General features: G+C 39.7%; 1 protein-coding gene across 3 annotated transcripts; it reads right to left on the bottom strand.

Annotated features, from left to right (window-relative positions):
- Positions 1-2600: 2600 nt before the first annotated feature.
- Positions 2601-14081, bottom strand: phf11 (PHD finger protein 11). Of its 3 annotated transcripts, none has more exons than XM_021317418.2 (17): positions 13843-14081; positions 10954-11058; positions 10733-10866; positions 10626-10654; positions 10493-10545; positions 10098-10110; positions 9936-10009; positions 9779-9801; positions 7763-7833; positions 7620-7687; positions 7513-7535; positions 7305-7339; positions 7152-7216; positions 6852-6996; positions 5492-5854; positions 5009-5080; positions 2601-2964 (listed from the first exon to the last, which is right to left on the bottom strand). In XM_021317418.2, exons 1-17 carry the CDS (start codon positions 13951-13953, stop codon positions 2888-2890), a joined length of 1461 nt encoding a protein of 486 aa, XP_021173093.2. In that variant the 5' UTR covers positions 13954-14081; the 3' UTR covers positions 2601-2887. The 3 variants fall into 3 exon arrangements, with proteins under 3 accessions (XP_021173093.2, XP_012719670.2, XP_021173094.2); XM_012864216.3 differs by having other exon boundaries at positions 10098-10113; XM_021317419.2 differs by lacking the exons at positions 9936-10009; positions 10098-10110 and having other exon boundaries at positions 13843-14080.
- Positions 14082-16040: the final 1959 nt, after the last annotated feature.

Here is a 16040-nt window from a genome sequence, read left to right on the forward strand (position 1 = left end):
TAACTTCAGAATAACATTTTTATAACAATAGGCAACTGCAGTAAATATAGGATCATTCATTAAACATGTGGGGCAATTGTAAGGGCATGGATATGAAAAAAAAAAAAAAAACTTTAAACTTGCACAATGCTCCTTTAAAAAAACAGTGGAAATATGTCGGTGGTGTCTGCGAGTTATATTATCTGTACGTCCTGATAACATATATTTCTACTATGGACCAAGTTTCTGTCTTTAGTAAATGAGTGATAAATCCTTTTCTCTCCAACTAGAGGAATTTTGTTGAGAAAAAAAACATGAATTAAAAAAAACAGTGTAAAGGTAATATGCAAAACGAATTCCTAATAAAAAAAACATGCATCTGACACATACTGGAAACAAATATAACCAGTAGAATCAACTTCCAAACAGCAGTCTAGCAGCCTTGAATTGCTCCCACACAAACAAGCCTGCTGGGTGAATCTTGTTTACATGTGACCTACAAAACAGCATTCACAGCCATAAAATGAGAAAAAAACATTGATGAAATAGCAGATGTGTAAAGTTGCTGAATATTGTTTTGTCTATAATCAGAAATAAAGAAAAGTGACTGCAGCTTCCTTCTACAACCTTAATTGTGATGTGGAGTTTGTTGCGTTCATTTAGCTCAGCGGACGTAATAATGTTTCGCTTATGCACAGATCTTGCTTCCTCGGAAAAGGTGCTAAAAAAGACACGCAATATGTTGTTGGAAAGGCGAGTTTGTCTTGTTTCATATACCAGACATGACAGGTTTGAGCAAGAAGATACGTGTCTTTTGTAGCATTTTTTTTCACCAAGTCAGCCTTTTCTGAAGGACCTTGAAATGTCCTCACACGTGTTTATCCATCCGTCCATCCATCCATTTTCTAACGCGTCTATCCCTTGTGGGGTCGTGAGGGTTGCTGGTGTCTATCTCCAGCTATCAATGGGCGAGAGGCGGGGTACACCCTGGACAGGTGGCCAGTCTATCGCAGGGCCAAACGTGTTTAGTGGGCGCTAAATCTATAGTTATTTCTCAAAAACTCATTTAGGGAATTATTTTAGAAATATTAAGGCTGATTCTTGCAAAGGATTTAGGGAAACGGCTTTGGCTGACAGTTTTTAGAGGTGTAGAAAACAGCCATATACGGGTTTGTCGGGCCAAAGTGGAGCGCTGATTGGCTTCAGGTGCAGCTCTTAGCATCTTGAGGGGAACCTTTAAGTAACCAATTAGAGACCAGCATAAAGTGACATGAAAGCCAAAAAAGGTTACACAAAATACATACACTGATTTAAAACTAGGAGGCCTACACAAAAAAGTAACCTCAAATAAACCCAAAATGGAATGGGAATCATGAAAAATAACAAGTCAGACATGTTTTGAAAGAACAGATGTTATACTTTTTACTGTGTCTACAAAAACAAAATTAACCCCAAAAAAGAAAATGTCACAATTTGTTTATGGATCAACCCAGAACCACAACACACGGGACTAAAATTGAGAGTTCTTATTGAAAGGTTGATGGGATGGTGGATGATGTGACCGGAGAGGCAGGACAGCACAGGAACAGGGGTGTAGATGAGGGCAGGAGCTGACGGTCCAGAGAGAGAGTTCTTGGAGCCCAGAGACCCTTCAGTATGGCAGATGGGAAACCAGCGACAGGCAGCAGGATCCACAGCTCAGCAGAGAGCTAGCCAGAGCACAGCAGCAGGCCCTTCAGTACGGCAGAGGGAAAACCAGAGCAAGGCAGCAGGATCCACAGCTCAGCAGAGAACGAACCTTAAAGAGAAGTAGAGGTGGCAGCGTTCCAATGGCAAGCAGGGATTATACAGGTGGACATGCAAGGAGGAGGTGTTGCAAGATGACGAACCGGCAGAGGAGTGGAAGCAGAGGGAAGCTTAAGTAGGGAGGCTGGGAGGTGAAGTGAGTCTGGCTGATTAGTGACTAACAGGTGTGTCTGACTGCAGAGGGAGTGAAGGGAAAGCTGAGTGAGGGGAAGGAGCAGCTGAAAACTAACAGAAAATAAAGTCAAATCATAACTAAAACCCAAACAAGGAGGAAAAAGTGAAAAAATAGTAAACTGTTAATTTATTAGTACTGGCCTAATCCTACTTAGCTCTCAAGGCCCATTTTTACCCCGGTTTAAGATTGGACAGTAAATGAGAAAAAACATTGATCAGAGGTAAACATTGTAATATGCATATTTAATTCATTGGAATTCCAAGGAGACAAAAGTTTACATTACCAGTGTACCTACGTTCTTCTCCTGTGTATTGCAGCTTTTGTCTGATCTAAGTTTTAATACAGCGTCTGCCCTCCCAAACGCTGAGTTTGGGAGGGAGGGGCTCTGTGGGCTATCTGTTTCTCAAACAAAGAGGATGTTCTTCCCGGTAAGGGGTCAAGCCAAATGACCTAACCCCCCCCCAATGCCATAAAACTCATGTAATGTTTAGCTTACCCTCAAAGGGAGAGACAGTCAAAACTCATGCATTCCTCGGCACTCCCACATGAATACAACTAAGATATTTATTTTCCTCAACAAAACAAAAGCCTGATCAAAACCTAAAACCCTGACAGAAAAAAATCACCAACAAAAACCATCTTCAAAACAGTTAAAATGTTTATTTTCTCTGAAATAATCCCACATCGTACCTCGTAAAAACAAGATAGATAAAAACATCAACACATCAAATTAACATATTTAGAAACATTGTTTTTACAAAAACGGTGAGCTTACAGATGGAAAATAGAATAAATATGAGGAAACTATCAAATGTAAAACCTTAAAATACTACGGTATAAAATTGGGTGCAATAAAAGAGGGAGATCATCGACGCCAGACGAGCACCTTCACAGAGGTCCTTGTGCCGTTTAAACCAGCGGCTGGACTCATCTCCTCAGAGCGGAGGCGACGTCCCTCAGAGCTGCCGACGCCCTCTGCAGCTCCATTTGCCTCCTTTCCAGCTCTAAAATCAGAGTGTTCAGGTGAGAGTTAAAACCTGCTTGGAAGCTAAGCTGACTCAATCATAGAGCTATTTTCACCTTGTCTTTCTCTTTTATAAAACATGGTACATGCATATCTACAGAAAAATAAGAAGAAGACATTAAAATGTCTTCTTAATTGAAAGAATAAGGGGAATTGAAGTCAAAATTCTTCTTATGTTTGCACAAACGTGACGAATAAAACTGATTCTGATCAATTCTGGCTTTAAACCCAAGTTTTCGCTCATTTAAATGTTTTTTTTTAACTTTAATACATTCCCCATTTGTCCATTTCCAGGAGTCCAATCCATTTAAGTAGATTAAATTCACAGAATGAAGAGCAAATTAACCCCCAAGGCCACAAACATAAAAACCACTGGAGTTTTGTTTCCTTGTTTTGTTTTTCTTGTTAAGAATTTAAATTTCAAATGAGCCCAGCTGCGGGCCGGCTCACTCGAGATGAGAAGAAGGCCTGCTAGACGGGTTTTAATTGTGAAATGTTCCAGGATGTCATCTTGCTGCAAGTTGCTACATTAAAATTAAACAGAAAACGAGATAAGATAGAGAACATGTGAGAACATGTTGGGCTAAGAGCGACATGCGGCCGACATGTTTTGAATCTGGCTGAGGACAATAAGCATCTAAAACAGCAATTGAAAAAAGCTACTATCCTCATAACAATACAGAAACAACACGTTTATAAGCAGTTCTGTTGATAACTGTTTATTGATGCATTAATAAAAAGCTTTGTGGTGCCACTGAGCTTGTCATGTTCGTAGCTAATCTGAAAACACCCGGTACTGTGGCATGAAGAAATATTCCCCCCTTTTTGTTCACTCTCACATTTAAATTAGTCTAATCACCCAAAAGAGTTTAACATCAGACCAAGATAACCTGAGTAAATACAAAATATAGTTTTCAAATAATTTTATTTTTCACAGTGAAAACCAAGTGAACGCAGCTTAAACCTAACCTGTTTAATTTCATGTCACAGCAACTGTGGACATGACTAAATGCCTCCAAAAAGCTTCATTTGGGATTTTTGAGCAGTTCTAAAGAGGATTGTCCGGACTAGGAAGCAGTAAAGCAGCCCCAGATCACCACACCACCATCACCGTGTTTGACTGTTAGCATGATGCTCTCTTTATGAAATGTTTAGCAAAGATGTAACGACATGCACACCTTCCTAAGAAGTTCCGGTTTTGTCTCGTCAATCCACTGAATATTTTCCTGGGGGCCGGGGATCATGAGGATGTTTTTGGGAAATGGGTTGTTTTTGTAGTCTGCAGTGACTTTGGCCTTGAATCCTGAATCCTGACCCTAACTGAGGCAAGTGAGACCAGCGTGGCTTTAGATGTTGTTCTGGGCTCTTCTGTGACCTCCTGGATGAGTCTTTGCCTACTAACCTTGGCAGGCAGGTAACTCCTGAAAAGGTTCTCCACCGCTCCATGTTTTCTCCATGCGTGGTTAACTGCTCTCGCTGTGGTTCTCTGTAATCTGTCTTTTTCTGTAACCCTTTCTGGACGGATAGATGTCAATGCCTGTGTTTCTCATCTGTTCTTGAACTTCTTTCGCCTACTTGGTGTGAAAGTCAGTCAATGAGCTCCTAAAGCCAAATTCACAGTTATTTTATGCTCTAATAAGTGAGGGTAATTACTTGTTATACAGGGATGACCTGGTTCTGATAGCTGTTTTTCCCTCATTTATAAAGGAAATCATCGTTTGAAAACCACATCTTGTATTTACTTCGGTCATCTTTGTCTGATATAGAAATTGTTTCAATGATCTGAAACAATTAAGTGTGACGGAAAGGCAAACAGAAGAAATCCACAAGGGGACTGGCACTGCTTACGCTGGAGCTAAAGCTTAGAAAGCGGAAAAACATAAAGCATCAGTTTCCACTTACTGTTTATAAAGAAGGCTGTGCAGCACCTCGGAGAACCCTACTAGTTTTCTGGACATTCAAAAGGAAGTAATAATGCCCAAAATCTAGCGTATTCTTTGACGATATAAACTGAACTAAGTTACCTTCTTCCTGCTTGGTAACAAGGTCTGCAAGTCTTCCAGAAGCCATCATCACTGATAGTGCACGGTCATAATCTGTGAGGAGAGCAGAGACTGAGTGATTCAGGAGGAGCGATGCGTCATGCAGCTCGACGGAGGGGCGCAGCGTGAAGGTGGCGGCCCGCCAGGCTTACAGTACGCTGGGGGAAAACATGCCCACGCTCTCTTGTCCTTCCTGTTTCAGGAGAGGCTCAGAGAAACCGGTGTTACATCATTTTCACACACCAGGGAAGCCGAAATTACTCAGATTACCTTAAGATAGAAGTATATGTGTTCGTGAAATCCTGATCTCCTAATATTGTTACTCAAATTAAAAACTGGATTGTTTCCTAGATTTTATTACTGTGGTATTACAAGTCTATTAAAATGCCCTGTTTCTCCACCTTCCCCAGTGTTTGGTAGGTAAATGAGCTCTCAGCTGCAGCGTCTGTTTTTTCTTTTCCTTACCCTCCTGGCTGGCCTGATCGCACTGGATCCTGCTGGAAATGTTGTTCATCTCTGTAGTGAACTCCGAGAAGATGGCCCGCGTACATCCAGCCGTGTTGCAGCTTCTCCAGAAGCTGGCCGAGTCGACGTCAGGCTTTTGCTCCGAGGCGGGAGGTGTCCGGCGAGGGTCCGGGGAAGGTGGACCGGTGGGAGACGGGGATGCAGAGGAGAGGATGAAGACGGGTTGAGGGACAAATGCGTCAAAGCTGGAGCTCGGCGGGGGGCTGACGGGCTGACAGTGCTCCGGGGAAGGATCGGGAACGGCGGTGCGTTTGCTGACGGGTTCTTCGGGACTTCGGTCCGGGTACTGATCAAGACTGCTCTCTGAGAAAAGAAACGGAGCTTTGACTTCCCAGCCATTCTAAAGGTCACAATGTTTAAGCGAGATGACTGATTTGACCTAAACACACCAAAGCATGAGCGATTCTGCTCCATTCTGGTAGCAGGGATCCAAAAGAAACTACCAATCAAATCTTTAGAACCCTCAAGCAAAGTCAGGGGTCTCCAAGCTGTGGCCGCATGTGGCCCTTAACACCTTCAGCTTTGGCTCTTAAATACTTAGACCAAAAATGCGGGGGGAACAAATTTGTAAATGTTTCTAAATGTAAACGTGATTTAAAATTGCTACCTTTAAGATGCATTTAGTTTTGCAATAAATGCATAACATTACCATAAAGAAAGAAACTAATGCTGTCTAGAATGTTTTACTATAGCTAAATGAAGTATCTTTTTGTCAATTGGTTGCAAAACGACTTGCTTTTTCATCATTTTGATGCCATTTGCTATAAAAGTCAAATGTCCGATTGAAGAAAATGCATTAAACCTAAATATAAAATAATGTTGGTTTAAATAATAAAACCAGATCTTTAATAAACAAATTTCCTATAGTATACTATAAGAACAAGCTCTTGTTTCAAAGAAATTGTGTAACTTTTGTGGCTCTAAACATAATTTGTTTAGCTGCACCGAGGGCAAAAATGGCTCTGCTGGTTGGAAAGGCTGCCGACCCCTGACCCAGGTCTTAAACATAAATATGTTAATCCAGTTTAAATGAACATATAATTCTTTTTGCTCCTGTTATAGAATTAATTCTTCATAAAGCAACAACAAAAAGACTTAAAGATGAGCCCTCGGGGGATAGACTTCCTGATTTTATCTACCACTGCAAAAACACTGCAAACTGTATATCAGCTGATTTTGCCTTCTAATAGTTTCAGGTCTGCATGTCAGCAAGCGACAGCAAAGGCGACTAAACCACCGCTCCTAACGACTTCTTAATCTCATTACAAGGAGGCACCAAACCAAGCGATGGAGATCGTACCTTCCAGTTCTCTCTTAATTGTCTGCACCTCCTTCTCCACCCACTCAACCTGGAGACACTCGTCAGCTGCCGGCTGAGGCGCAGGACTGGAGGGAAGCTCAGGGCTGTGCGCCGCCGGTGCCAGCAGACTCTCGGACTCGGCATCCTGAGAGGAAGCAACACATCTGACGTGACAACCACATCCTGCCGCTCGCGTTGGCCTTAAACGGCGTGCGTTATCAAAAACAGGATCAGAAAAATGACATGAATCTCGATAGGTGCACAAAAAAAACCGCTTTGAAGACTTGGTCGAGAACGCACCGATTGTATGAGCGTTTCATCCTCGTTGCGATTTGCAACCGCACTCACATCCTCCACCTGAATCCCTGAAAAACAGACAGAGGTTGAATAAATAAAAGCAAGAAACATTACAATCCACGTTGTATTTGAGCTAAAACTGCTGCGCAGGCTTACCTGCTGGGGAACATGAAGGATTTTCCGAGTCCTTGCTGTGAAAACAGAACATCATGACAATTATCCTCTACTGCCCATTTAAAGAAAAGTTGCACATGGTAATTAATGTTTATGCATTTTCCATAATGTTCGACAAATAAAACATTTGTTTTACTCTATAAACATTTTTTATGTACAATCAGAAAGTAAAAGAACTGATTTGGGGCACCTTATGAGCAGAGGCACGGCTGACTGAGGGAGACAAAAGATATCAGATTAATAAACACTCAGCCTCCGGTAATTAATATAAGAGAAATAATATAAGATCCAACCTACCACGTGCTCCTGTAAAGAGTTCATACTTTCCTCTAAATCTGTCTCCAATGGGGGGATTAGTCCCTCGTCTGCATAAAAAAGGAAGCCGTATAAATACAGTAAAGCAACATTAGTTACCCTTCTGCTATCATGAGAGTTTTAACCTGGGCTAGAGTCCTCAGATATCTTTCTCCATTTTCTTGATTTCCTCTCGGACGCACTGCCCTCTTCTTCCCTGCGAGAAAGAGGTCAAAGGGCTCATCATGGCTTTCACTAAGCCGCTCACAAGATGGGAAAGACAAGCGAAGACCATAAGTAAAGGTTGATTCCAGCTCGTAACGTTGATTGGTGCTGAGGTTGGGCTGTTTCCGGAAACTTGGGCTACGTTCACACTGCAGGTCTTGATGCTCAAATCCGATTTTTTGTTTTTTGCTGAAGTCAGATTTTTTTTGAGGTGGTCGTTTGTACTATTATTAAATGCAACCACAGTCATTGCTCTCTGAACGGTTCAGGACTGCAAAACGACCCGCATTTACAGATAACAGAGGGACACGTAATGGTGAATGTGATTGTTTCTAGAAGTTTTGTTATAGAAAAACTCGAACAAATGTAAAAAAACAAAACAAAAAAAAACCGCAGATACTGGTCTGCGTCTCTCCTTCTTATTATTACAAAGCTGTTGAGCAATGGCAGCCGACCATATTAAGAACACATCATGAATGACGGATAAAATGGGACATGGCCGTTCAGACATGTGGCGCTTTGAAAAATATCTGATATGTATCCAAAATTAGAGCCTCATACGGAGGTGGCACAGATCAGATTTTTTGTGGGGTGAAAAGATCAGAATTGGGGCGTTCACACTGCCATGAAATGGACGGATATCGGATATGCATATGGGTTAAAAAACAAAAAATAAAAATCGGATTTGGGTCGCAATGCCCTGCAGTGTGAACACAGCCTTAAGCTACCTTTGCCATTCGTAAATTTGTCTTGATGTGTGTTTGAAATCAAATCCAAGTCTTATGCGTGTGATTACTGTGTTTCAGGTGGAGCTAGAAATTTCAGAACCAGTACGCCGTCTTAATTATCTCCCTGCCACACCAACACTTCACCCCCAAATTTCTCCATTGTGAGAAGAATAAAGTATCGATTATTATGATTATTATTATCATTTATTATTATGTCAGCAAAGGGGTAAACTCAATCAATCTTGCAGGTGTCCATTTCGGAGCAAATGCTTCTTTCTTGGTCAGAACCCTCCAAGTCCAGGTTGATGTAAAGCCAACTTCCCTGTGGACAATGTTCTAGTAGTTGTCCAGTCTTGGCCTCTGATGGTTCCCTTTGTTGTTCCTGAACATGCTGACCAATCTCCTGTCACCTGAATGTGACATAAGGAGTCACAGGACTAACTTTGACTCAACAGGATCCTAAATTCATTGTAACCAGTTTTGGAGCGGCTAGCTAACACTAAGCTTCTGGAATGGCCACCTTTTAAAGGCGCATAATCACTGAGTGCATTAAAAAAAAAGGGATAAGGAGAGTGATCAGAAATCTAGCCAGAACGATCTCAGGGCCTTTCTGAATGTTAAAAAAATAAATAACATGGTTTCTCTACAGCTTTCCAAGTGGCATTAAAGGTGGTGTATGTGTAATTTTTAACCTGCATACATTAGAGTACAAAAACTCGTGCTCCTGCTTTCCAGATTATTTAGGCTGTTTGTTGCTTCAAATGTCTACAGACACTTTGAGAGTGAAGGTGTTCGGCTGTGATTTACATGATGTCCCGGTGCACAGGTTTCACACCGGAGCGACGGGACGCGAAGCAACGCTAAGAGAGGCCGCAGAGGAAATTCTAGCAACGCAAAACGCACAAGTGGCAGCTTTGTGAACGCACCTTTAATATTCAAACGCTTCAATCTTTAGGATTACACATAAAGCATGGCATTGACGCAATGCCATGCTTTATGTGTAATCCTGTAACTTCTCCAAGAGGCGTTTCTGGGATCATGTTCCAAAAAAGTAAAAAACAGCAAAATTTTTACAGTTTCAAATTGGATATGTTGAATTTTCATCCTCTTTTTTTTCAAATGTGTTTTGGAATATTGTAAGATATATTAAGAAGGAAAAAAAAAAGACAAGAAGTAAGTTTCAAAGAAGCAATCCAAATTGTTACTTACAGGTCATCAAAACTCAGCTCTCTCTGAAAAGCAAAAAAACAAACAAACAAAAACAACCACAATTAAACATCGGATCATTAAGAAACAGAAGTAACCTAAATACCCTCCCGCCACCCAAAAAAAAAAAAGAGTTTTTAAAAGCGTTTAAATGTAATACTTTGGTGGATGAAAGTGAAACACCGGACGTGTCACTGCTGCATGAAGACAACTGTCTGAAAACTGAAGGAGTTCCTAAAAAAAAAAAAGGTTTAGAAGATTTGAATAAAAATGTAGAAAACAAAATAAACCAGAGAGCACGAAGCTCTTGAACAACTCTCACCGTTGGTTTTTTTCTTCTGGAAGAAAGAGCATGTTTGTCAGAGGAAAACCTTAAAAAAAAACAAAAAAAAAAAACTTCTGGTTACTTTGATGTGAATGTGAATGGTAAGATGTACTAATAAAAAAAAATATTTCATTGTGAAAACTCACAACAAGCGGATATTTCCTTCTTTCTTCTCACAGGCAAGGCAATAAGTCTCATAGGAACAAAGCATGGGTATCATAAGTTGATAAAACAAAAAGGCTGTGGTCCAGATCAGATATTTTTAAAGATATTTGGATTTATTTTTAATTAGAGATAATTTAAGGGAAATAACCATTTATGTTGGCACATACATTAATCCAGAATTTTGCCCCAAAGGGACCTTAATTAAAAGCTTATAAATGAATGCAAACCTTGGATGATCCGGCTTCACCGGGGTTCTTGGTTCTCCTTACAGCGCTTCCAGCTGCCCAGAAAAAAGGAAAACTTTAACGGATCATTGATTAGAAAAAGAAAAGTACAAACGTAGACACATGCAGATCTTACTCTGATCACTGTGGTCCATGCAGTACAGTCTGTTGCACAACAAAGGTAAAGTTATTAATATAGATTTTTTTTTTTCTAGAATGTCATTTTTCTTGTTTCAGACATACCCGTATTTCCCATAGTTGTCATCCTCAAACGTCCGGGCTCCCCCTTCCACAGCGCACGGATAATGGAAGGTCCTCTTGCAGCGCTTCAGCTCGCACCCTGCCGTGGCCCCCTTTCTCCTGCAGTGGCTGCAACACTAAACCAGAGAACGTGATCACGGCCATTAAAGACATGCCGGGCACGTGGCATCCGCTGCCAGGGAAAAGATTTCGACAGCAGTTACCAGTTTGGCTCCTCGTTTCACCTCCCTCTGCACGTCTTTGACCGAGAAGCCAAACAGGTCGTCAAACTGCGGAGAGTTAGTGCAGAAAATGCCGGACGAGAAGAGCTGCAGACAGACAGACAGACAGACAGACAGACAGACAGACAGACAGACAGGTGAGGAGAAGGTCCAATGAGCTATTTTCACCGTGAGATTAGACAACCACAATAAAGGAGGAACCTGTGGGAAGGTTTATTATTGCAGCATGTACAGCCTCTTGTAAAAGTTTTCATACGTTTTGTCACATTTTATTGATCTAAAAAAAAGGCTCGTTTTAAACATTTAAACTGGATTAGACATCAAATTCTATCTTCCTGAGCGAGTCTCAATTTACCTGGCTGCGTGCCGCTCAAGAAGAATATGTATGGGAAACACTGGTTTCACAAATAAGGAAATACTAAATCTTTTTATTATTATTATTGTTATTATTATTGTGGCTGAGTGACTGTTGTTTAAACGTTTGCTTATCTTCCTGAATTTTACCCCAAAGGGACCTTAATTAAAAGCTTATAAATGAATGCAAACCTTGGATGATCCGGCTTCACCGTATTATTATTATTGTGGCTGAGTGACTGTTGTTTAAACGTTTGCTTATTACTGCTAGCTGTATAACAAATTACCCTATGGGGACAATAAAGACTCCTTCAACCTTAAATTATCTGCATTATTATTAGTATCAGGAATTTGAAACGATTGTGCAAACAGTTGTGTGGCTTTATTTTCGTGATATATTACCACTTCGTTTAATTAATTACACACATTTGCAAAAAAAAACAAAAACAAAAAAAAACACTTGCATGTTCTCTGATGTTGAAAGGTTGCAAATATTATAGGCATAAATTTGCTATTCTAAAAGTGGGATATTTTCTGACTACAAGGGACGTGCACAGATAGACCCGAGGAGGGGCTGGAGGACCTGCCCTTTTTTCTTCTGCCCTACTGGACATTTTCTTTCTTCTTTCTTTTTCATTTGATCTTTTACAGGGTATAGCATGTGGCGGGCTAACGTTTCTGGATTTAAAAGCTTATTGTATCATTCCACCACATTTTCTGTGAATGACCCTGCCACGCGTCTCTCTCCGAGTGAACGCGCAGCAGACAGGTAGACGGACATGCGCTGTTGCAGCTGCAGCAGCTGCATCTCCTCCTCTCTCCTCTCATCTCCCTGCTGTGTGTCAGAGCCCTGCCCTGGTGGAGGCCCGTCTAACCTGCCACGTAACAAACAAAACTTCTGCATTTGCTTCCTAAACATCAGATGGAAAAAGTTTAAACTTCAAACGTGTGTAAGCTAGCTGAGAATACCCTCCTGCTCCGTCTTCTCCATCACCAGGTGCCCGGAGAACATAAAAAATGTAGCACTTAAATTAGAAAGGAATTTGATTTAAATGTATCACAAAGATGGAGTTATTATATTTGCCTTAATGGCCCCCATGACTTCTACTTGGTTTATATTGTTTTTTATTGCAAATACTGAAGACTAGTTACCTCTGTCTGTTAAACATTTCATTTAAATACATTTTAGTCTGAATCTGCTGGGTATTGACTATCGATAACTCCTTTAATGCAGTTCATTAAATGTGAGCCATGTAGGCTGTGTCGTAGTTTCTATTTCTGTGTGTGTAAAAATACAACATGGAGCAGACATCTTGTCATCAGATCTCAGGGCCCGTAGTCAGTCTCATTAATCTTAACTCTCTAAGAGTAATTTCTTTCATATATCACGCTGGCCTCATGCTGATGCATACGATACTTCTTATGATTGGTTTAATTTTGACTACAAATATTTTACAACTCTTTCTCATTATACATTTAAGCTGAATAGTCATCAGTTACTCAGACTTCTGAAGATAAGTCATGTGACCCATACCTGGTAAATGTGTCTGGGTAACCTGCTTTGTACAACATAAGGTTATAAGGGGCAGATATTTTGTGATAAACGTACAGAATTATGTAATCAAGACAAAGACATTGTGTCTCACTGTGTAAAAAAAAAAAAAAAAAAAGGGTAATGTCAAATTTGACTCTGAAAGTGTAGCTTAAAGGCTGGCTGTGAGTCACTAATCTAACATTTACCGTAATCAATTTATAGTAATTATGTTGCTTTACTCATCTTAAGAATTATGTATAAGGCACCTAAGATGCACTTGGCTGGTGCGGCAATTTAATACTTTGTTCTGTTGTTGCCAGTTTGATTGTTCGATAAAAACCAAGTTGCCGTGTTGAACATTATTATAAATCTGCATCAGACAACATATGGCTATTAATTAAAAATAGGTATACATAAACACAAGCTGTGCCTGTAATAAATACCCCCCCCCCCAAAAAAAAACAACCAACAACAACAAAAAACGTGTGTGTACGCCCCTGACAACAACGCAACGTCAGAAACCTGTAAGAAAATCAAGTTATTGTTTTTGTGTTGCCTTTCAGGCGTGAATCTGAAAGGACCTTTGTTTTGAATGAGCTCTTATTTTGTAGTGCCATTTTCACTTTAACATTCCCAATCTCAGGTTTATTTTCAGTTACCATGGCAGTTACCACGGCAGTTAGAGGCAGTTGGAAGTTAACTGTTCCCGTTTTGCTACATTTCTGTGTTCAACTGCCTGATTTATTTAGTATTATAATGTGCAAAATCCATGTTTCTTTCAAACACAGACCAATGCAGTGCTACCAGTTTCGACTTTAGCGTCTGTTCGCTGTTTTTCTTGTAACTAACAAACAAAAAGCAGCTCACTTCTACATGTGGCGTGTGGAAACGCTTCACTTTTGGAGCCATCTCCATTACCCGCAGCCAGCTAGAAGACACGGGGTTGCTTGTGACTGAGATGGTTCACATGTGGTGATGCTTACCAGGCAGTTCTGGTGCGCCGTGATCCGCTCTTTTGTCGACAAAGTTCCGGTTATCTTCGTCTCCTTGGAGCGGCAACAGAGGACGCAGGACGCGGGTTGGCCATGGTTCATCTTTCAACGCAAAAAATATAATTAAAACGTACCCCAGGCCAGACGTCTGCGTTTAACCCGCTACACTTTCCTTCCTTGACCCGAAGCTCAAAACACACCCCTCACCGCTCATCATGCAGGGTTGCCAGGTATTCCAAAACATTCCCCCATACAGTTCTCCAGTTTGTACGTCAACGTCACCGCCAGATTGTATGTGGCAGAAAGAAGTTAAGTTATGTTGTAGTGAACTTAACTTTAAAGTGTATATATATATATATATATATATATATATATATATATATATATATATATATATATATATATATATATATGTTAAAGTTAAGTTCACTACAACATAACCTAACTTCTTTATATATATATATATTATATTAAATAATATAAATATATTATAAGATATAAATATATACATATCTATCTATCTATCTATCTATCTATCTATCTATCTATCTATCTATCTATCTATCTATCTATCTATCTATATATATATATATATATATATATATATATATATATACTATGTGTGTGTGTGTATGTATGTGTTATGAATATAAAAGTCAACTGGTGAAATCTAAACAGTGTGGTCTTCATTATTTCATAAAACCGTGTCACATGTGAATCTTTTAAATTCTGGTATAGTAACAGATTAGGAACAGACGTTTTGGGGGAGTATTAAAGAGAAAGTTACTAATATGAGGGGAAAAAAAATCCTAGGACAATAAAGTAAAAAAAAAAAAAAAAAGACAAAAGTGGTAATATTGTGAGAAAAACTCCATATTATGAGAATTAAGGGGGGATATTTCCCGAATATTCATAGTTTGCAGAACTATTTCAGTCCTGGAGTAAAAGGGCCAGGTTAGATTCTTTTAATAATTTTTATTCTTTTCGAGTATAAAGTCAGGAGAATGAAGCCAAAGGGATACGAAAATAAACTCATAATATTAAAAAAATTAAAATATTATGAATATAAAGTATGTTCTGAGATTAAACTCCCTCTAATACTGTTTAAGTGACTCAGACTAACTGCAGATTTGCCACATTCAACATGGCGGACGCTCTGACGCATCCGCAGCATAGGCAGAACCCGCCCGATGAGGCGCCTACGTATATAATGTCTATGTTCAACATCCTTTAATGTTTAATAATTCCTTTATTACCAGTTTCCGGGGGCACAGCTTTGTTTAATTTGTCACCATTTTTAGACCTGCTGGCAGAAAGCAGTAACATGCCAACGCTTGTGTTGGCCATAATAATTTAAATACATGAGATAACTTGTCATTGTATAAACCTAATGTGTGGCAGTACGGAATTGTTCTAGTTGCCCTGCGTAAGGTGTAGAGATAAACTGTAACAAAAACTATGTACAACAGCAGTGCATAAACTGTGGCCATGAATCAGAAACAAATGAAATACAAAAATGCACTTGTTTGTTGCACGTTTCTCTTAAAAAAAAAAAAAAAACATAGGCCACTGTTAGAAAAATATAAATGTGATAATTTTATTTTCATTAAGTTACAAACATCAGTCTTTTTCAGACTTGTCTTTCAAGTACTGTTTGTACTTCTTCCTGCTGCAAGTGGAGAAACACTGTATGGGCTGTTTTTCCTAGATAAAGAACATTTATCTCACCCAGCTGTGTGGGTGCTGTAAAACTGGGAATGACAATGGTGTGAAATCTTGTACCTCTTCCTTTGTGAGATGTAGTAAAAGGCTAAAGGTGGGAATGTATCGGTGGAGTTGAGCTCAGACACTCTCAGTGTTTAGTTCACTTTGTTTGACTCTCTCCCCTTTTCTGCAGAAAAGTCTAACTGGTTTTTGTGTTGGTTCTTTTAAGTAATTAAAGGGTGCCTAACCCTAACAGCCACACTTCACTAAAAATTTAAATTTAAATTCAATAAAAGTTTCATTATTGAAGTCAGATACATTTTACAAATAGGCCACTCTGATGTCAAAGGAATCATTGTTTTCAAAGTAATTTTCTACTTTGGGTCTTATTGTCAGGAGTAGGCTGATTAAAAACAAGGATCTGGCAACCCAGCTTCAGTTTCGTTTTTCAGGAATCCTACCATGAACAAAAACAAACACAAATA

Source organism: Fundulus heteroclitus, chromosome 7 (genome assembly GCF_011125445.2).
Source record: "Fundulus heteroclitus isolate FHET01 chromosome 7, MU-UCD_Fhet_4.1, whole genome shotgun sequence".
NCBI classification, from domain to species: domain Eukaryota; kingdom Metazoa; phylum Chordata; class Actinopteri; order Cyprinodontiformes; family Fundulidae; genus Fundulus; species Fundulus heteroclitus.

Excerpts from the sequence above, each read along its gene's own strand:
- phf11 (XM_012864216.3), bottom strand. The coding sequence starts at position 13,953 with ATGAACCATGGCCAACCCGCGTCCTGCGTCCTCTGTTGCCGCTCCAAG. Across the intron at positions 7,834-9,778 it reads GAGCTGAGTTTTGATGACCT|GGAAGAAGAGGGCAGTGCGT; the intron begins GTAAGTAACAAT and ends TCTTTCTCGCAG. Across the intron at positions 7,688-7,762 it reads ATCTGAGGACTCTAGCCCAG|ACGAGGGACTAATCCCCCCA; the intron begins GTTAAAACTCTC and ends TTTTTTATGCAG.